The sequence below is a fragment of the Cydia pomonella genome, chromosome 19 (assembly GCF_033807575.1).
Source record: "Cydia pomonella isolate Wapato2018A chromosome 19, ilCydPomo1, whole genome shotgun sequence".
Lineage (NCBI taxonomy): Eukaryota > Metazoa > Arthropoda > Insecta > Lepidoptera > Tortricidae > Cydia > Cydia pomonella.
In genome coordinates this window covers 1,657,978-1,681,075 of record NC_084721.1, presented here as the reverse complement: position 1 = coordinate 1,681,075, position 23,098 = coordinate 1,657,978, and the positions used below count along the sequence as shown (strand labels likewise).

General features: G+C 38.0%; 3 protein-coding genes across 4 annotated transcripts in view; 1 reads left to right on the top strand and 2 right to left on the bottom strand.

The window, feature by feature from the left end:
• LOC133528251 (homeobox protein homothorax) overlaps positions 1-23,098 on the top strand; it is a 352,169-nt gene that overhangs the window by 127,798 nt on the left and 201,273 nt on the right. The window lies entirely within an intron of this gene.
• On the bottom strand, positions 11,637-13,725 carry LOC133528455 (uncharacterized). Its single transcript, XM_061865850.1, has 3 exons — positions 13,548-13,725; positions 13,235-13,247; positions 11,637-13,029 (listed from the first exon to the last, which is right to left on the bottom strand). The coding sequence occupies exons 1-3, from the start codon at positions 13,723-13,725 to the stop codon at positions 11,637-11,639; spliced, it is 1,584 nt and encodes a 527-aa protein (XP_061721834.1).
• Positions 16,763-19,360, bottom strand: LOC133528252 (uncharacterized). Its single transcript, XM_061865553.1, has one exon. It carries the CDS (start codon positions 18,864-18,866, stop codon positions 17,829-17,831), a length of 1,038 nt encoding a protein of 345 aa, XP_061721537.1. The 5' UTR covers positions 18,867-19,360; the 3' UTR covers positions 16,763-17,828.

Sequence of the window (23,098 nt, the reverse complement as noted above, 5' to 3'; positions counted from 1 at the left end):
GAAAATGGTGAAGTCGTCTCGGAATGTATTTCAATTTTTTGCTCATTAATGATCACTTATTATGCAGTGACCTATCGGATGTACAGCTAATGAAGAATTACATGACAATTCCAGTTTTACCAATGTGATACATCGACACATACAAAGACGATCCGAAGACCATATCGTCAAAACAGCCTAAAACTTGCCGACGATGAAGCGTGGAAGCGAAAGGTCCCCCGTCACTTGGTTGACGACAGTTCAAAAAGACCTTAAAGTACAAAATGTCAACAGGAACCTACCCAGGAATCGTGCCACCTGGAAGCTTAGGAGAAGGAAGGCCGCTAATTAAATAAAAATGTTTAATCGAAGATTGACACCGTTGTCTGACAAGTAACTCTGTCCATTTAAATGATAAAAATTAAAATAATAGCATGTTTTTGAATTTTGACATACTACGCCCTTGTTCGCCCAAAAAGTACCTTTTCCTTTTTATAAATTATTGTTAAAATCCATATTCATGACATATCACATAAAATGACAAGACGCCAGAATGGTTCAGCCCATTATCCAACCATAGTATTTCACCTTTAAAGTAAAATGGAGGTTAAATATAAATCCAAAGGTACCTTTTGAAATATTTTACTTGGCACAATATTAAAATATCGACTTGGTATGTTTAAAAGTTGGTACCTAAAGAAGGTACGCCTACTAAAACTTCAAAATAATTCCTCAAAAAATATTTAGTACAACTATTGTTGAAAGCAGCAATGACGTAAAACATTTTTTCATCACACTTGCTCGAAAAAAATCTTATTTCAAGCAGGTTTACTGAAGAACAAAGAGAGTTAAGGATTGTGAAAAAAAAAGCCAAGGGAGTTACGAGTATAACTTTTTTTAAATTGTGTCACTGATTCATACCAACCGAGTAGTTGTAAATGAGTTTTACATTTTAAATACTGAATTTTATAATTTATTGTTATTGTTTATGTAAGAATATTTAATTTGATTAATTTAATAGCTAGTAAAATATTTTTATACAATTTTCGATGTCTAACCTGTTAACGAATGACAATATGGCGGAAGAATATTACCGTATTTAAGAATTATTTCGCTAAAAATTTATTTCCCATCGCAACTGTGATGAAAAACATTGCTGCCTGCAACTGTCGTGCATCTAAAGACCTCTTTTGCAAATTTTTACTTACCCCCCTCGTTGCACACTGTACGCGATCCATAATGTATGCTGCTTGAATCATTTAACGATTTCAATTCAGTACCTACTTATTTTTAAAGTACCATTATGTCGTAAGGTTTTAAAGTGACTTTCAAGGGGTCCAATAAATTAACTTACATAACTAAATTTACAAAACCTTAGTTCCCACTGTCATTTGGAATAGAAATGTCTCAATAATTTAAAACCAGTAGCAGCATTAACAAAGGAAAAAAAATATTTTCCATTTCCATCCTCGGATTGTATACTAGGCTTACATGAAGCACAGGTGGTCATTTGCATAGGTAATGGCCGAGACAAAGAGCTACGCCTCGCTTTGCTATGCCACCGCGCTTTTGCTCCTCTGGTAACGCATTGTAATAATGTATGTTAATAGTGTTTTTTAATTCCATAGCCAAGATACTTAGATCCGTGATAAGTTTAAATTTGAATATAGACGTTAAATATACCAAGTTTTTAGATAAGCTTGTGTTTTTCTAAATGTTTATGTTGGAGTACAATAGCCATCAGCAATAATCGATGATAAAACTTCTCATTAGCATGTAAATTAGTTACAACCCATAACAGAGCAGGCAAACCGTTTTAAAGGATGAGAATGGACCACAGACAACGAGCCGATTTTAATTAGAGTGCGCCCCGGGCGACCGCGACAGTAAACTGGAACTACCATCCTCAAAAATTCAACATTCAAAAATTAACTTGTTACATGTATTTTTAACTTTTCGATAGCCTCATCTTGGTTACTAGTTTATCATATCTACGAACGCTCTGGCTGTAAAATGAGCGTGCCGAGGTTTTCCCGAGGGTCTACAGTATGGGGTTCTTTAAAAAGGAGTGTACAGGTTTTTAAAGGGTCGCGCATGTAACCTTGGAGTTGCAGGCTTCCATAGGCTACGGTGACTTACATACCTGAAAGTGACAGTGACAGCGACCATTTTAGGTACCAAGTACGATCAATGCTGGGTGAAAAATTCTTGATGTCAGTCGTACTAGTTCCATGATTATGAGTACACTAGGCCAAGCTGGTCGTCAAATATGTATTGGTATTATTTGTAGAGATTAAAATAGACCTCGTAACAGTGAACTTCATTGTATACGAGCATAACTTACAGTACATCTTCCACCATGGGTCTTTAAATGCAAGGCTTGATTTTGCTAGCTAAATTAAACTACTTTTACTATAGGAGCCCCGAAACCGCAAAGAAACTCCAATTTTTTCAACGGTAATTCAAAAAGGTACTATATTTAAGCGAGTAAATGTAAGTAAGGTGTCTGCGCTACGATCCCCAGGTAATTAAAACCCCGATCACAGATTTACGGTCGACCGAAGCCATCAGACAGCATTTTACGTTCCGTTCCGTCGCATGCGTGTTCCGCTACCCCAATATTTCCACTACAATATTTTGGAGAAAGAAAATACCCGCTGCCCCTCCATATATCATTCCCGCACAGATTTAACCCCCGAAACAAGACCGAAATCTCCATAGAAATTGTCTGCGGGCAAATATCAGTCGTTCCGTTTTATCATACGAATAGCTGGACTTAAATAACCGCCTGATTTCCATAGCCGTGCCATGCCGTACTCGCACCGTTCGCTCCGAAAAAGGAATTCCTCAAATAACAAATAACTTAGTGTTTTATTTAGGTAGCGCCAATGGAGCGCGGCTAAGCGCTCCCCCGGGCCGGGGGCGCCGAAAAACCACAAGACAATCCTGAAATTCATTACACGCACTACGAGAGCATCCTTGGAATTCACAATATTGAAATCCTTTACCCGCCCCGCCCGGAGAAGATATTGCAAAGCTCCAATGTAAATGTCGCTATATTGCCAACCAACTCGAATGAGTAAATCGCTCGGTGTACATAATGCGTTCTTTACTCAAACATAACATATCATAAAACAATTTAGCAGTAATCCGGAGTAATTTATGGGTAGTAATATCGAGCGAGAATCAGTGGTAAATCATAAAAAGAGCACTTAAAGCGCGCATTAACTACGGCAGCACTTTAATAATAGTTATTAAGACTCTTCACTAAATTCCTCAATAAAATTGAAGTGAGCTACTGTTTGGACTACGCATTTTTGGGCTTCGTTTCTTTCAAAGCTTATAGTTATATTATTCTGGTATGATCAGCTGTTTAACTTGGTAAATACAATTATTAAAGGCCTGGTGAAAGACATTTGACGCCATCTCTTGCAAATCTGTGTAGGTATTACAGAAATCCTGTGCACAAACAAGCCCACCTAAGAAGCAAAATTTCATTGAAAAATGAATCAAGTTACTCCCACATTCATTTCTCTTGGAACTTTAGCTGCCCCCGCAGCTACTTAGCGATATTAAACTAGTCGGCCTGCAGCTAACCCGTACGGCGCCCGATTCGCGCTTATACGCGCAGATAAAAATGTATCATCATTCGTCCATTTTACGTTCTCGTAAACCGCACTCCGGCAGAGGAACATGTGTCGTAAAGGGACCTCTTCAGCTAACAATTTCCTGATGGTCTGTAAATAGTAAGTTTATTGTCTTTTTATGAGGTACTCGGACCGTAAAAAGGAAATAAAAGAGCACCGCCGATGGTGATAATAAAAAAAATAATTTTCGACTCATCTTCGTGATTATCTCTCTCCGTATTTACGTGTTTTACACTAGTGAGACAGAGACGGTTATACCGTTCAGTTGTGCCGTTCGGATGGGGGTAAAGGTCGTAAAATGGGAGCATAAGGATAATGTTTTGGGTTTCCTATACAGTTCATTCATGATTTCGTTTTACGGGGACGGTAGACATGTAAATCCGATCGGTTTTACAGCGTCGATACGACCGACATCGGAGCGTCGCATTACGCGGTGTCGGCGGGGTAATACATCGGTAATAGAAAGTTCTCCCGTCCCATTCTGACGCCGTAACAATAACATAAAACAAAGGATCATGTCGCTCTCGTTCGGGAGAAATCAAGTAGATACGAGTTGTTGATAACATCTCATATGTGCGGAACAAACATCTAAATGTAATTCGAACTTAGCCACAACAATAACACATTTTGTAGATGAGTTTTCGGTTTCCCAAACAAATTGAGTAAACTATCACCTTCGCCGAAATTATAAAGTTCCTATTGCTCATCATCTACGTAGTTACTGTAGAAAAATGATTTACAATTCGTAAAACGATAACTTGTGTTGAGACACGTCACTACTAAAACAGGAGAATTCTTTCTTTACCTTTACAAAACTACAAAACAAAAACAATGTTGAAGTAAATAAAAATTCTAAAAAATGTTACGAAGTGGCAACTTTTGAATAAAACCACTGCACTTTCAGAGTCAAAAAGCCATTCGAAATTCAAAATTAATTCGATCACCGAAATTCAAATTTGGAACGACGCGATAATGATTCAGTTATTTGCGCTAGGGATGGGCGTAGCAGTGTCGACATTCGACCCGGCAGTCCCGACACTCCATTTGTTCGGCTCGGCTGACTCTAACGTGGCCACGGGACGCATCCTAATTCTTAAGAGGCCATCACCAGACCTTTATTCGTTAATAAAGTTGCGATATAAAAGAATGAAGGCGTCCGAGGGTGAAAGCGGAAGGGTAGGGCTTAAGTGCGCGTTTAAGGCGATGTCGAGGGCGTGCGAATTTGTCAGCCAGACTGTGACGTTCTATTGTGATGATTAAATAAGACCCAGCTTTATGGTTGCTCAATTGCGATCAAATGTTTTCGGAAGTTGCGTGCCAGTACCTCCGTCTGTGTAATACGATTGAAAGTCTTTTCAGGGAAATTGGACTATTAATTTATATAGTAGCCATATTTGTGATCAGTTATCAAGCTTGTTTAGATTAAAAATGATTTGGTGTCAGAATTTGGCGAATGTGACAACTGTTGTCCGTATTTTGAGTTCAAAATTACTAAGTATATGGTACGAAAACGATAACTATAAAACCCATCAGGCTGCAATTAAAACATGAGTATTACCACAAAATAAAAAATAAACAGAAGGTCCGTTCCCGCCGTTCTTGAAAATACATACCTAAACTTGCCCGACTCACTAGGGTTGCTTCTGTATTAATTTCGAATTTTAAAAAGGAGTAGGTAATATAAGTTTACAGACATACATACATCGATTCGTTTATACATACATCTTATCATGTTTACATTCCTTAGAGACTGCATTTTGACGTAAATGACAGTAGCACGTACCTACGTAGCGGCGGGGACGTCAGTGAGCAACGCGCGCACAGCCCGACTAAGCTCTGCCCGAGAGTGCCCGAGAACGCCTGTAAATGTAACGTCGGTGTGCGTAAATGTCACGTCTGTGTGCGTGCGGCGAAAATGGCACTGTGTACTGAGCGAACTCTCTGCTCCGGCGCGCGCCGCCTACAACTTTTTTATTTGCAAAGCGATGTATCTGCTGAAAACTAAGACGACAAACAACTACGTTAAATTGCAAAAATATATAACGACAAGCACTATAAACGTCACCTATCAAAAACGCCAAACAAAAATAATGACCTTAAATTTCAAAAGTGCCTAAAACCTTCATGGCCTATAAAAGATCGAGCCATCTCGCGACAATGTCGCATATCCCTAATCGGGCCCTAAACAAAGCGTAAAGAGATGTTTTACGATCCCGGGTCTTATTTAACGTGCCATACAGATTTTACGTCGGTCGCTCGTCTCAAGGGTCGTAATGCCAAAGGTGGGAAGATGGGGTTTGCTGCTTGCTTGAGTGTTCATTTCTTTTGATCGCTTGGACATTTGGCTACTGGTGTAATATGCAACAGTTAAATGAGTGCCATGTTGGATAAAAGGCTAAAGGTTAGAGCTATTGTACACAGCCTTCGTCATAATTTTTAAAACTGTAACGTGGACGTATACTATCTCATAACATATATATTAGGTACAAAACCATCTCAGCCGCGGTCGAGGGAAGTCAGCACTGCTGTCAAACTGGTGTAACTTGACAGACACCAGCCAGCCAGTCGAACAATTCTTTATATTGACTCATCTTACGAGCATTACGTATAGGTACTACTTTTTTGTGGTCTGAGATCTTTTGCTATAACTAAACTGACTTTATCATTAATAAAGCATAGGTCGCATAATACACTAGGTGGTTCCCTCTTTTTTCTTCTGAAGTTCTCCTAATTTTATTTAAACATATTGAAATAGGGGTTAACTACGAACCCCCTATTTCAAGCAATTGATCAAACACAACCAACACAAACTACAAAGAAGTGATTCGTGTATTTTCTTTAATTTGTATTCAAAGTTAACAATGCCTTACCACAAAAATAGTGTACCGATCACAACACTCTTAACCTTAAAAACGCAACAATAAAGCTTTCCACTCGACAACACTTACGCATTGTAATCTCGCTCAAATCGAATAACGACACTCGAGCAAACCAAGTTATTTAGAATCGAGTCCCCCACTAGTCGGTAATCGAATGAGAGACCACTTGCGAACACTTGAGGCCACTGTTACTTTGTTAGGTTTTTGAGGGACGCCTCTAGGGCAGATTATGCAAAAAAGCTCATGCGATTTATGCTGTCTGGGTAGTTGCAAGTGGCAAACTTTAAATTTAGTATAATCGCATCTACGCCGAATTTAACGAAATTTTCAATTCCTCTTACGGATTCAAGACGTGTCGTTGCAGAATAACGTAGCGAAACGCAAAAACAATGAGCTTAGTACACTAATCGATTCCCAGAAGAGGCCCGAGTACTATAATCGTTTTAAATTCATGCCACGCCTCAAAAGACGCAATAGGCGCGTAAAAATTAAGTACAATGTTACAAGCAAACAATCGATAATTCGATACCGAAAACGATACGCCGCGGACACGCTGTAAATCGAATCGAACTTCTGTATTCGACCAGTGCGTCACTATTTGAATATTTTGAGCGGTGAATACTAATGCGTACAGTTTAGCAAATTGTAACTTATTAATAGATAGGTTTTATGTATTATTTATAATACATGCGACGTGGAAATTTGATTTGTGTCGCTGCCGATTTCAATTATTTCGTTGCGAGTGGTTGCGGGCGGGCATTTCGTTTTTTAATTTTGATTTTTGACGGAGCGATGGTATTATTCAGGCAGCTATCCATTTGGAAATAATTTGTTTGTGCACTGATTTAATTTGGTGCGTTTCATGTTGCATTCGTTGAAGTACTGCTGAGTAAAAAAAACCTGGTACTGTAAAACAAGCGATATATTTAATATATCGTAGGTACATAATTAAGTTTCTAAAAACTCATTGGAATTTGAATATCGATATATTTTATTTTGCAAGTTTTAGTCATAATTTTGCATAAATAATACTTATTATCCACATGTGTTTGAGCAGAGAAAATAATAATTCCCATACTTTTATTATCTTAGCTCGAGGCTAAGAAAGTAGCATGACATTTACAGCAGTCTATTTTAATAGCTTAGAACTGAACTTTCTAAAGCTAATTCTGCTAATTGCATACCCAAAGTAACTTGCTTTCCTTTCTGAAATCCCAATGGACTAAGATATTTTTGTATACTACTACTAAGATATATAAACTTATTATTAAACTCTATATTACACGTATATACATTATCTACATTATTATTTACATATTTAATGTTTCTCGTTGGTGTGTTCCTATATAAAGACAGGATTTTATGATTTTAATATTATGGTAATCTTGGTATGCAAAATAAATGATATTTGTCCGGGGATGTTTCTTTAAATAAAGAGACACCCCAGTTCCTTCAGCTAGGAAACCTCGATTTTTTAAAATCTATCGCTATATTACTTTAACATTTATAAAGAACAATAAAAGCTTGGTTCTACGCTGTCTTATAAATTACTTTGCGAAATATCCCGGTAAAATTATGTTTGACTTCAAGATCTTTATTGACTAGTCTATATGATATATGACGATACCCAGGGGCAAATATCATTTTGTCATTTTGGATGCCAATATTGCCAACGTTGAGCAATATTGTAAGAGTATTTAAGATGCAATCTATGTTAGAGACTTTAATGACTATAGTAAAGCATTTTTACTATCTGACTTACTTTAATTACCTAATATGTATCTGCTATTGTATTTTTTCCATAAAAAAATTAAAGAATTTATTTCAAAACTATTGACTGCCACGAAATCGGGAGCGGGAGCTTTTCGGATTCACGTTCGGAGGAACGTTCGAATTCTGGTAAGAGCCTTTATTTCTATGTTTATTACAAATATTTCTGGAGGTTCTCAGTTACCTTCGTATTTTAAAAATTACCGGTTTCGTATCGGACAATGTGAAAACGCTCTAAAAGTGGTTCTAGGCATTCAAGTTACTTCGATTCAAATACTATTGAATGTATCTTAAGCGTAACAGTGACATTAGACAGTCGAGTCTTCAATTCAGTTGCATTACACATCCCTGAATACTTGTCCTCAAAGGCATCTCATTAGAGTTCCCCATTCATATCCTCTCTCCGCGACAGTTGAAATTAATTAACATTTCGTGCGACATGACTTTTGGCAGGAGAAAAACTTTGAATATATCGGAAATAGAAACCAAGTTATCTATACAGCTAAGAAGATGTAACTTCTTTAAAATGTGTGATGGTTTTTGGTACGCTTGGCAGAAAAACTAAGTTTGTTTTTCATGAGTTATGACGCGATACGTTTAATGAATGACGTTGTTGTCAACTGTCAAAATAATGGCGCCGTTCGAGACACTAGTTTAGACGCGGTATCATAATAGAGACATGGAGACATTTGTATTTAATTACATCGCGGGTTAACGTAAAAATGCTTTGACGTGCTTCAAAAGGCTTGTTTGAGTAACTAATGATATTTATGAAATTTCTTTTTGTAGAGATTTCGAAATAGATGAGCGTGTGAATATTTCTAGTAGTCTTAGTACATATTTTTCTAGAGATTTTATGATTTTAAATTTCCCAACCTCGTGATATCAGTTTATCGATATTAAAAACGTCCCGAGTACACATCTCTAGCAATAGTGTTGTCCTGTTACAAAGAAAAATAGCACATTTAAACCTGTAATCTCTCAAGTCGAAATATGGTTCCTGACAATTAATTCAAGTATCTTATAGTTGCGCTTGATTAAAATAATAATCGATAGAATATTTTTATACAGAATTTTTATTAATTAAATGTTACATTTACTAATAAATTAATGTACTAAACTTTTTTTATACTGCGTCGGTGGCGAACGACCCGCCTGATGGTAACCAGTCTCTGTAGCCTATGTACGCCTGCAACTCCTAACACTCCGCACCCTCGTTGAGCTCTGGCAACCTTACTCACAGGCAGAAACACAACACTATGAGAACAAAATAACGACATATTTTATGTGACGTGATAGGTATAGCAATAGTGTTGTTTCTTACAAATAAAACCACTACATTTAAAACAACCAAGCAGCCGTGAGAAACACCAACAAATTTCAGTAACTAAGTGTTCTACCGGATACGGAGATAAAACACTCGACAGATTAGATTTTTCTAACTAAATAACTTTATTTACTAAGGCAGCAGCCGAGAGTTCTTCAATGGTGTTTGTTTAAAACACTCCAGTCTCAATGGTAACCCAAACACGGCTGCAATAATCTGTGACAATGTGGACTGTGGTGTGAGTAAATATGCAACCACTTGATGTCGAGACGGACTCGTGTATAGGGTTGCCATCGAGGTGTTCCCTGACTTGTCAGGATTTTTGGTCCTTTGTCGGGATTGCAGGGGGACTTAACGAGTGTCAAAGTTGTTTTAGAAACCTTAACTAAGCACTAGAAGCTAGCTGTTTGGAGTTGAGCAGAGAGGGAAGATGTTGGACGTGGGCGGAGGTTGGAGGATTATGAGGGATTCGGAGACAAACTGCGTGTGCTTCTTATGGTATATATTTGGAATGTGAGATGAGTACATCAGCTACCTTAAATGAATTAATTTGATTACACCACCTATGGAATATCTATAGATCTACGTACCCTTATTAGATGCCTATAATATCGATTCTCGATAAGCCATCTAGGGTTCGATAAAGTATGAAAAGAGTTTAGGGTCGGCAAAGCGCATGTAACTCCTCTGGAGTTGCAGGCGTACATAGGCTACGGAGACTGCTTATCATCAAGCGGGCCGTATGCTTGTTTGCCACCGACGTAGTATTAAAAAAAAAGTCCGATAGATGGCGTTGGCGCTGTTAACTGAACAAGTTAACAGAAGGTTCCGCTACTACCTACAGCGTATTTAGGTGTACAGGAAAGGTAGTAGTTAACAAATAGAGAATACAACAAATGAACTGAAATAAGGGATTTAAGGGGCAGATTTTTGAAGATATGACCGCCTAGGGAAAGTCAGGATTTTCAAAGTGATGTCCGGACTTTTGTCAAGATATTTACACGTTTTTTAATGGTAACCCTATTCGTGTGGAGGTGTCGGTTGTGTCGCATCACTGCTTTTTGTTTGGTGTTGAGTTGTTGTTCTTGTTGGTGGTAATGGGCGATTTGACACATCTGAGAGCCATCATTACATCAACATTTTGATATTGTCACTTCAACTTCAAATTCGAATATCTAGAGTTGGGCTTCCAACGCATACTGTACCCCTAGTGTAACTAAATTCGATTTTGAAACGTGACGTACGCGTTTGCGTTTAGTCTCATTTTGTATTGGATTTAGAAAGAGCGCGCCAAGCGGGACGTTTTGGAAACTCAAAATCCTATACAAAATGAGACTTAACGCAAACGCGTTCGTCACGTTATGATGTCGATAAAATTTACACTAGGGGTACTGTTAGCAGTGTTAGCTATTTTATTAAAAGTTTTACACTTACACTTTTTATTATTACAGCTTATATTTAACTTGCCCTGTTAGTAGGATAGTGTGGGTCAGATCTTGGAAGCTTAATTTGAGCCACATCCCGATTTCCATTTGAGCTGAAACTTTGCATACATATGTAAGTCGAGGGACAATGCAATATTATGGTACCATCGAGCTGATCTGATGACGGGGACAGATAGTGGCCATGGGAACTCTGTGATGAAACAACGCAACCTAATTGTGTTTGGGGTTTTTAGAATTTTCTCGATGAGTATTGTTATGTGGGGTGGAGTAAAACACAGTTTGACGGTTCAAACTAGACTGATTTAATTCGGGACGTAGTACTGCTTATAAGGGAGACAAGTCTCATTAGGATATTAGGATAAACATGAGAATAATAAACACATTATGGTCTCAGGACCATTTGAGATAAGTTAACACTAATGACAAATAACACATTAAGACATGAGGATGTTTACAATTATTGATGAGAAGTGTAAATAAAGTATTTAAGAAACTAATTATGATTTCAAAGTACAAAACTATTGGGAAAGGTAAACAAATATGTGAGTAGCAACTTAATAACTAAAACTAGGTATATGGATGGATCATATTATATAACACCTCCCCCCTTAGAATAAAGATTGGGCGTTAGCGCCTGATCTTTTAGAAGTCGCAGGAACAATGGAAACGGGTGAGATTGGCTGAGAATGCTGAGGCTCGATGTCTTCGTCTTCATCTTCTGTGACGCAGCTAGTTGAGATTGTAGACATGGGAATTGCGACGTGGGTTCTCTGTTGTCGAGATGAATTTGCGAAGCAGTTATTGAAGATCTGGATGCATCCGTTGGAATCGCGATTTGGAGAATTTGTAGTTCACACAGGGGACGAGCTGTAGCGTCGTAGGCGACGAGACCGGTGCAGACTTGTTTTTCGCTGGCGTATGTTTTGCAGGTTTCTAAACTGCTTGTCGACACGTAGGTTTGGCCGCTGGGGTTCGCAGCCAGGTACACGTGCTCAGGGAGGATAGTGGTATGAAGAGAGGAATTCGGATGTTTTATAGGGATGGAGTATACATGGTATAAGTCGAGAGGATCATTCTGAATTAAAGGGAATGTAAGTATATATACAAGTTTATCTGAATATACATATGCTGATAGAGAGGAAGATTCTAAGATTGTGTGTATATTTTGTGGGCTAACGGTGGAAACTAGATGTTTATTCGTGCGAATATGATTCGATAAGAGGAGTTCTTTATAAAGTTTTTCCAAGGTTATAATTGACGGATGGATTGTATTGGACTTTGCAAAGAGGATACTAGTTAGGCATTCGTTGATTTCGTTTTCAAGGTTTACTACTGACTCTAAAATTTGAAGGGAAATAGCTGACACATCTTGGCTGGCTTTTAAACTAAACAGAAGTGATTGAGAAGAGTTAAGGTAATTATTTAAGCGTTCGATATTTTCGTTAATGATTAACTCATCATAAGTGATTTTGAGAATTGATTCGTTGAAGGTTTTGACAGTCGAAGAAATTATTTGAGTTTGTTCGAGCATAAGTGATGAAAGATCGGTTTCACGTTTTTCGAGTTGGTTAATACAATCTTCATAATGCATGGCGTCTTTGGCATCAGGTGTACCAATGAGCCATTTAAGGACGACGCTCAGGCCGTCTAATAATTCGCGTTTTTGTCTTGAATTTTTTCCTAAGTACATATTTAATTCTGCTAAACGGTTTTCGATTTTTTCTAGGTTTAGTTTAAGAAAAGATTTCGTGGTTTCAATGTGGGTAAAATTATTATATTGGGTAGAGACGAAATGAAATTTGGTTGCTAATCGAACGAGCGAATCTTTTGCGATAAAAAGGGGTCTAAGATCCCTGTAGATAACTAATTTCCAGGATTCGTCGCTTAGGTAGATCGTGCCTTCGTTTTTAAAGAACAGACCGGAGTAGGAAGGGAGTGGTTCGGTCAATTGACCTGTAGCTCCATTCGCCGAGGCGAAGGCCCTGAAAGGGGTATATTGGTTTGATTAGAATTATGAGATTTATTTGTACTACGTAATTTGATTATTTTTTTGAGTTTCTTATATAATTTGTAGAGAACTATGTATAATATTAATTTGATTATAGAGCATATAATAAAACTAAAGTAGGGATTATTCATAATATAAGATAGAGATGAGGTATTTTGGGGAATAGGTAGTGCAAGTGCCGGGCAGATGACCCTGGAATGACAATATGTTTTAAAATATAAGAGTTGTCAATGGATTTTGATTTATAAACTATCGTACTTAAATTTATTTAGATTTATAAACTAGATTTTGATTATAGTACTAGATTTAGATGAGTTTTCCTAACCTAAAATTATCCTAGATTAGTCGCCTTTTACGACACGCTTGCGAGACGCGTTAGGACTATTCTTGACATAGCCGGTCACTACACGGCTAAGGGGTTTTAGCTTTTAGGATTATTTATATTTACATCAAAAGGTCTGAGTCGGTTGGCATGGACAAGTTGATTCTTACCGGATTTCCTAATCAGGTAGTTTTCATTGAATCCAACTCTGATGACTTCACAAGGTCCTTCCCATTTGGGATCCAAATTGTTGGGATTAGGTGCTTTTACCAGGACTTTGTCGCCTAACGCAAACTTAGCTATGTTCCTAATACTACCATCATAACGCTCTTTGGCCCTTTCTTTCATTTTTTGGACGTTTTGGATTGCCACATCACGAGCTATTCTCAATCGTTCGTTAAGGTCTTTTATATAGTCGGCTGCTGAGTATTCTGGTACTGTTTTGAGTGAATAAAAGGGGCGTGGCTTGAAGCCGAAAAGTAGTTCGTAGGGCGTATATCCTGTGGAGTTATTGACAGATGTATTGTGGCAAATTATTGCCATGGGAATTATTTGATCCCAATTCTTTTGCTTCCTCGTTTGGTACATACGTATGTGGTCTCGTAGTGTACCATGGAATCTTTCAAGAGCACCGTTCGTTTGGGGGTGATAGGCTGTATTGAATGTCTGACTTGTACCTAGAAACTTTGTTAATTGTTTCATTAGTCCGTTCATGAATTCGGTACCCTGATCAGAATGGAACCGTTTGGGTACTCCAAAGTGTTGGCAAAAGTGAAGAAGATATTTGGCAACTGTAAGGGCTTCTTTGTCGGGAATGGGGTAAGCTTGGACGTATCTAGTCAGTTCGTCTTGTAATGTCAATATGTATTTATTATGATTGTCGCTAATATCGGAATATGAGACTAAGTCCATAGACACGCGTTCGAAAGGTTCTGAAGATTGGGAAGTTATGACCATGGGGGCCTTAAAAGTTCGTCTTTGGATTTTGTTACGTTGACAGATTTCGCATGAGTTTATATAATTTTTAATGTCTTCTGACATGTTTTGCCAAAAATAATTTTCGCGGATCTTTCTACAAGTTTCGGTAATACCTCGGTGTCCCAAAAGTGGTTCATTATGATATGTTTTTAAGATTTGTGGTATTTCTTCAGATGTGGGGTAATCAACCTTATTTTCACAGATTGTGACATTACAATTGTACAGCTCTGCCAGGTAAGCGGTGATATGTGACTGTTGATTTCCTCGTAGTTTGCATGTTTGGTGATGTTTTAGATCTGGGACGAACAGGGTTTCGGGATGGTTTTTTTCTAGACATACTAATAAAGACTTGAAATAACTTTCGGCATCCCAGGGGTCGTAGTATGAAGGTCTAGTATAACAAAAGTAAAGATTTTGTTTAGTTTCTGAGATTAGATGATCGGTTTCATAGATATTTTTACTTTTATCAGGGTAGGTACTAGTTTGTGGGCATAGACCTAGAGCTTCATTGAACAAATGATCGAGATCGGCGTTTTTGCATGGAATTGGAATGAATATATTTTTGTGTCGTGCGTCTAAGAGTCTTTCGGGAGTTGTTTTTAGCAAGTGAGAATTTGGTGTGCAACCTTGTGATACGTATTGTTCATAATGTGTTTGTAAGAAGTCATTTGAAATAGATTTGGAGTCATTGATTCCTATGTTGTTAATTGGTGGACGGGAAAGTGCATCTGCGTTAGTATTCATTTTCCCCGCTTTGTATATAATTTCGTAATCGAATTCCTCAAGTTTGAGCCTCCATCGAACGAGACGGGATCCTGGATCTTTAATTGAAAATAACCAAGTGAGAGGTTTGTGGTCAGTGACTATTTTGAACTTCCTACCAAAGAGGTATGGTCGGAAATGTTTAACTGCCCATACTATTGCTAATAATTCTCGTTCTATAGTTGAGTAGTTCGTTTCAGCTTTATTTAAAGTACGGGATGCGTATGCTATAGGCAAATCCTTACCTATTTCGCCTTGGGATAGGATAGCTCCGATGGCATGAATGGAAGCGTCTGTTGTGAGTATAAATTCTTTGCTAAAATCGGGGTATTGTAGTAGAGGAGTAGTTGTTAAAATGTTTTTACATGAATCGAACGCTTTCTGTTGATCAGGTCCCCAAATAAAAGGTACGTCCTTTTTTAAAAGGCTCGTCATGGGTTTCGTAAGTTTACTGAAATTGGCTATGAACCTACGGTAATAGCCTGCTAGTCCTAGGAATGACTTGATGTCTTTGCATGATTTGGGAGTTGGGAAATCTTGAACAGATTTTACCTTTTCAGGATTTGGCTTGACTCCTTCGCTGGATATTATGTGACCTAAGTAAGCCACTTCTTTTCTCAGAAATTCGCATTTATCGGGTTGGATTTTAAGGCTGCATTTTCTTAGACGATTGAAAACTTCGGTTAGTTTATCTTCGTGTTCTTGGAGACTGGATGCAAAAATAACGATATCGTCTAGATAAACGAAACACCGTTCACCTTGAAGGCCGTAAAGAACGCTATCCATTGCGCGTTGGAAGGTAGCAGGTGCGTTTTTTAAACCAAAAGGCATTCTTAAGAATTCGTAGTGTCCATATGGTGTATTAAAAGCGGTTTTTGGTATGTCCTTTGGGTCTAGTTCTATTTGGTGAAATCCGGATGCAAGATCTAAAGTCGTGAAGTAGATTGAATGACCTAATTTATCCAGTATGTCAGTGATATTAGGCAGTGGGTAACTATCTCCTATAGTGATGTCGTTTAACTTCCTGTAATCGATGACAACACGCCATTTTTGTTTTCCGGAAGCGTCTAATTTCTTAGGCACAACCCAGATGGGGCTGCTCCAAGGGGATGTACTAGGTCTTATTATATTTTGATTTAGCATTTTATCCACTTGGGTCTTAACTTCTTGTTGGTGAATTTGTGGAAATCTGTATGTTTTCGTATTAATGGGCGTATCGGAGGTAGTGGGTATGGAATGTTTTGTATGATTGGTGAACGTCAAAGGTTCACCTTCAGTATAAAAGATATCGGAAAATTCTGTGACGATTTTATTTAGAGATTCTTTTTCCTCGTTATTAAGGTGGTCTTGTCTAATAAGTTCGTTTATATCTTTTCGGGGTCGAGTGTTTATATCATTACCGCAGTTAAATGTATGGAGATGGTACTGATCGAAGTCTACGTCGCTTATTGAGTTTACATGGATGGTGGGAATAGATATAGTTTTGTCTTCATTGCTAGAATTTACGCACGTTATTAAGAAATGATTATTTTTGATAACAACAAGCGCGTTTGGAAGAGTTAGGTGATCGTCAATGGATTGTTTGTCTACGATTGCTGTTCCGTCTGAGATATCTTTAGTTTGGCAAGTGATAACAGTTTCTGATCTTTGTCTGAGGGTTTGTTTATTGTTGTCGATAGGAGGATTTGTAGAATCGTTTAGAGTAAGAAATTTGTATGTTCTGTCGCGTATTCGCAGGGTTTTAGATTCATATGAGATATCGACATTGAATTTGGACATGAAGTCATTACCCAATATGCCATCAGCGTGAATATTAAGGTTAGCTACGTGGAATGTGAACTTGGGCAATTGATCTAGGGATAAGTTACAGATGCCGTAAGTTTGGACGGTGGAGTTTGTGTTAGATACACCTATGATTGAGGCGATTCTAGACGTATCGATTTTATTGTTGCCGATTTTATCTTTATTTATGACTGAGATGGCTGCTCCAGTATCTATTAACAAGGTTATGGGTTCACCGTCAACATGGAATACACAATGTTTAAGATCTTCTGGGGGTATGTTTAACGTGTTTATAGTATATTCTTCCTGGGGAATTTTAGGCTTTTGCTTAGATTTTGATTTCCGCTGTGATTTTGAACGATGTTTTGATTTAGACGATTTTTCACTTTTGAATGGGGTATTCGTGATTTGGTTTAAATTCGATAGATTGTCCATTGATTTAGAGTTAGCAATGATTTGGGATGTTTCCTTAGAATTATTCTCGGAGTTCGTATTATTAGGGTTAAAAGAGGCTGTCGCGCTTATTTCTGGGGTATCGTTTGCATTTGAAGTTTGTTGTAATAAAGATTTCGAAAGAGATTCAGTTACATTGATGAATTGAGTTAGCAGGAAGTCGATGGATTTATGAAGCTCTAGTACTTGATTTTGTAACGTTATAGATCTGGGAGACTCTGAAGCTTGATTTGACGATGCAATAGGTTTAGGAGGCTCTGAGACTTTACTTTGTATTGTCATAGATTTTGGATCTTGATTTAGCGATTTAGTGGATCTAGGAAATGGATTTTCTGTGATATTAGATTGTTCTGGAGTTTGTGTGGATGCGTCGCGCAGGTGTCTCCGATAGACTGGGTTTGTTTGCGGTCGCATAACTTCGGCATTTAAAGTATTTGGAGATTGCTGAAATTTTGAAGATCTAGATGTATTTTTATCTATTGTAGTTGTAGGTTCTGCATGGTTTCGTAAAGTTCCGGGGCTGTGTTTTGTCTTGATGAAGTCATCGGGGTATTCGGGCAATATATCGAAGCGGTTCCCGAGTGAAAGCCCGTTTCCTCGGCCGCTTGTAAGTTTAAATTATTGATGCGAAGAGGGGCATTAGTAGGGCGTTCTATATTATGATTTTTTATATTATTATTGTAAGCTCTCTTTCTGCATTCAGAAATCAGGTGACCGGGTTTTTTGCAATAATTACACGTTTTTGTTGGCCTAAATGTGTTTGGTTGTGCGGTTGAAAGTGAAGATTGAGTCTGATTAATCGGTGGCGTTGGCCTACGAATGGTGCTACTATAAGCTGGGGTTCTAAATAGGACCTGACGTGCGTGATTCATGTTTTGAATCTTTTCTTCTTGAATCGCGAATGTACCAGCCTCGGACAAGGTGGTGAAACCTTTTGTCCTCAGCATCGAACCCAGATTAGAGCTCACACCATTTACAAATATGCTTAAGGCGGTTTCCTCAGTGCTGGTCTTCCGGCCGATCAATGATGCGTCAGAAACTTCGGCGGTTAATTTGTCGAGGATTTTATTACGGCATAAGTCAACTCTATGAAAGTAATCGGTGACCGATTCATTCGGTTTTTGGAATAATGATTGAAGCTCTAAGTTAAGATGTGTCAACGTTTTCGTTTGTGAGAATTTTTGAATTAGGAATGTTTTCAGCTCTGACCAACTTTGGTACCTTTTTGCAAATATATCTGACGAATTCTGCCCAGAAATTCTATTTAACGTATATGTGAGGATCACTGGTTGTTGAGATGCGTTTGCCAATTCAAAAGCGGAGTCGCATGAGCGAACGAACCTATAAACTTGCGCGGGTTGTGCTGTGTCGAAATCCGGTATTAACCGGAGGAGTGTGTTTAAAGGTATTGTTTCCGAATTGGCCTCATTTGATGTAGTGGGTGATGTTGTCTCTAGTTTGATTGTATCTTTAATTGCTGCTTGCGCGGCCATAGTTTCAGTGATTGGGGACATTTTTGATTAAATATATATGTCACAAGATAAAGAGATTTCGGATTTAAGATATATATAGTAGCCTGGAGATATAGGATGTGGGAACAGAGCAAACGTGTTTGGCCACTTACCACAGTAACGGGATCCAAATTTGCATCACGGAGCGTTGTTCGGCGAGCTGTTTGAAGCCCTGTAGGCACCGTCTAGGCTGGTGGCGATTTTGTCCTTAGCCCAGGCGTTGAGCTCGTCTGCTTAACGGCGGTGTGACGCGGTTAATGTATCCTACCGACTGCGCCAAAATTGTTATGTGGGGTGGAGTAAAACACAGTTTGACGGTTCAAACTAGACTGATTTAATTCGGGACGTAGTACTGCTTATAAGGGAGACAAGTCTCATTAGGATATTAGGATAAACATGAGAATAATAAACACATTATGGTCTCAGGACCATTTGAGATAAGTTAACACTAATGACAAATAACACATTAAGACATGAGGATGTTTACAATTATTGATGAGAAGTGTAAATAAAGTATTTAAGAAACTAATTATGATTTCAAAGTACAAAACTATTGGGAAAGGTAAACAAATATGTGAGTAGCAACTTAATAACTAAAACTAGGTATATGGATGGATCATATTATATAACAGTATTAGTTGCGCGTCGAAAGAACAGTACAGTGAGCGATAAACGCTTGTACCAAATTTTTTTTTGCCAGAACTTATTTTTTAAATTGGAATGTTTATATAAGTTCTACTCAGAACCACGAGCTCGTTCGATCCTAATAGGTAAAAACAAGCGTCCCAAGATTGTTATTTCCTTTCCTTTACCATTTTCATAGACTTCGTTTGACGGTAACGTAATGAAAAGAACGAAAAAAATATAAAATTAAAAGACACTTTATTTCTCCTATAGTTCGTGTCATCCACGATGACGAGCAGATTGCTCAAATCTAACCTTTAAAAACATGTCAATACGATTCAAGGCATGCGTTGTCATGAATGACACGATATATATGATCTAAAAGGCTCGTGGATGAGTAGAAATTACGTAGAAATTCTGAAAGAAATGTAGTGTACGACTTTAAATACAATAGGCCTCAGAATAACTCCCTTTTGACATTGTGAAGATCGTGCAAAGTTAGCTTGGACTAAGAAAAATGAAGATGTTATTTATCATTATCACACGTTGAACAAGCAACGTCACGTATAATCTCCATAGATCCTCCACAAACACTGACCATAGATTAGATAGCACCGGATGTCGAGATCAGACGCTGCATTTACTCAACACTCTTGATAAAAGTACTTTTCATACAGAATTATCCAAGGTGCCTTTAGTTTACAAAATTGAAAAAATTCGACATGAAAAATTTTCGGAATTTTTTTGTATGGGAAAGTTTTCTTCGTTGGTGAAATTTCTGAGATCTTTTCCTACTTTTTGGAAACTTTTCGCAACTTGCATATCTGTACCAAAGTCTAGGTAGACAACATTTTTTTTTTTTTAATTTATTTAGGCAACTAACAGTCTTATACAAAAAATAATGTAATAATAAGCAATGTGTTAATAGACCTTGAGTGCCCTACCTTAATAATAATATGTTTTAATCTAAAGTAGCCAGTGTAGGAGCAGTAAGCGGAAAACAAAGTTATCAGTTAGTAACAATAAAGTTATCAGTAACTTGAGTGAATCTGTATTCATTCATCCATGTATATGTATGCACGGGCAGGTTCGTTGATACTCGTACATACATTTTATTTATACTTACTCTAAACCTAAAATCATATAAATTAGTCTACCAAAGTTTATTAGTATGGTGTAGGTACCTACTAGATTCTAACTAATAAAGTCCCAGTTAGGGTTTGCAATTCGGATCTAAAATGTGTGAAATTATGCGGCCCTGGATCCGGATCTTGGGTCTTACCATACATTTCAGATCCGCCGTGCAAACCCTAATCCTAGTTGAATGATATAGGAGTACAAAGTTTTTGAAAATTTAGAATATGGTGCGCGTAGGTAGATAAGCTAGATGATTTAAAAAAAAATGTTTTTGAGGGAATTTAATAACTGAAAGTTTGCTTCAAATACCACCTGTCCATAAAAGGTCTGTCAGAACAGCATGGCACTATCTAAACACCCTAACATATGGCAGCGAAACTACATTTTAATGGCGTATTAAAACAACAAAAAAGGTGCGAACACGATCTTCCCATTGTTATTTCGAAATTCGAAAATAATCGTAACGCACCGATAATGTGCTAAATTCGAATTACCAGCGCGCATGAAATAATTGGTGATCACACGCGAAGTGTCTATCAAAATAATTTTGGGGTCTTTTTTTCTTATGCACCCCTGGTACCGTGGGGTGCCGTGGGACCTCACCTACGTGGCACGCAAGGCATAATTGTTTCATTATTCTTCTATTAACTCCACTTGGATAGTAATTTATCTTGGATTTTCGCACTTTTGCAACCCTTAGAGAGATCTGAAGGGTCTTGTCAAGGTCTAGTCGCCCTATGATACTGAAATAATTACTTATCAAAATTATATGATTAAAAACCTTAAATTTCACATTATTTCTTTATCTACAGTTTTAACTAAAAACATCTGTTTCAGTGAATCTTTGTTTTATGATTACCAAAACTTAAAGTAGATTTATTACTTTAGTCAGTTGAGAAAATAGCTACCCCGACCCAGACCCAGAGCAACGCTCCCAAATCCACCAACAAACCATCTTCGCACATACTCTCAGCAATAATCATGTGCAAAACTAATTTTAAACAGTTCGAGACACCAAAAAAGACGTCGGCCGGTCGTAAAGTGCGCAGTAAAGTCAGTCGTAGTGTAAAAGCCGGCGGGGCGTGGAGGCACGCCCTGCGTTTTAGCCTGGACTGCGAACCGTCTTTATTAACCTTCTCGCCGGTTATGACCTCCGGTTACTAGCAGAGATAAGTTTGCAATTGGAATGAAAGAGGCCAGTCGATCATGGCTTCCGCGTGCTTTGGCTTTTGATAGAAAGTTCTGGAGTTTGAACGAGCCACTGCAATGCCAAGAAGTTTGTACCTTACCTAGATATCGTTTCGGCAATCGATCTGCGTAGCGAAACTGAATCGATTGGGTATGACCAAGCCAAGTGTCAAATTAATAAATTAAATGGGAGTATACCTACTCGTATTTTTATCCAACTCTTGACTTGACAAACTTTTGGTTCATGATCGTTGTGGGTTACCGGCAGCTTTAACTGTATTTATGATATAGGAAGGCAAACGAGTAGATTAATCACCCGATAGTAAGCAATTACCGATGCCCGTGGACACCTGCAACCCCTCAGCACCACCAGAGTGATTGCAAGTGAAGACCAACCTTAAAGATGGAAATACGCTCTTTTCATGAAAGTTTGAACGTCGTATCAGTCCGCAAACACCTTGGGCGACAGTTGAAAGCGAGACATAGTTCAGGGCGGTCAAAAGTTCTTGCACTTTCTCTTCTTCAACTATTCCTATGCGAGAAACCCGCTATCATTTGGCAATATAGTCAAATTGTGCTCTGCTGTCCATCTCTTTGACATCTCGTAGGCCACAATTTCCTCTCAATAAAAAACTGTAACTACATCGGTATCTCCTTGCACATTCATTTAATTCCTTGCACTAGCTATTTATTTGTTCTCCCTGCAGCTCGCGTGCGGAGTAATTGCCAGCACCTCCCCCGTTTCAGCGGCGATTCATCAACGTTGGGAATGGCACGTTTCATTAAGATTTAGATTAACCATTTTTCTTGCTTAGCTTTAGTAATCAAAACAGTGGCATCTGTTTAGTTGTTACGTCTTTCATCTTTACTTACATATTTAACATTAGCTTTCAATGCCATTTGGCATACCCTCAAAATGTTTATCTGTACCTATTATGATACTACTTTCTACTATAACTACAACTATATTACTCGTAGACATGTCGTGAAAAGCATCATAATTTATTTGACATATATAGTCGATAAATGATCAAAATTTCGAGTAGGTAACTAATAAATATTACTTATAGGACATTTTTATACAAATTGACCAAACCCCAGAGTTGGCTCAAAAAGGCTTGTGTTGTGGGTACTCAGACAACTATGTATATCATATTATATTAATACTTAAATACATAGAAAGCACCCATGACTCGGGAACAAATATATGTGCTCATCGCACAAATAATTGTCCTTACCGGCATTCGAGGATCATCGGCTGCATACACAGGGTCACTACCGGCTAG

Excerpts from the sequence above, each read along its gene's own strand:
- LOC133528252 (XM_061865553.1), bottom strand. The coding sequence starts at position 18,866 with ATGTCCCCAATCACTGAAACTATGGCCGCGCAAGCAGCAATTAAAGAT.
- LOC133528455 (XM_061865850.1), bottom strand. The coding sequence starts at position 13,725 with ATGAAAGAAAGGGCCAAAGAGCGTTATGATGGTAGTATTAGGAACATA.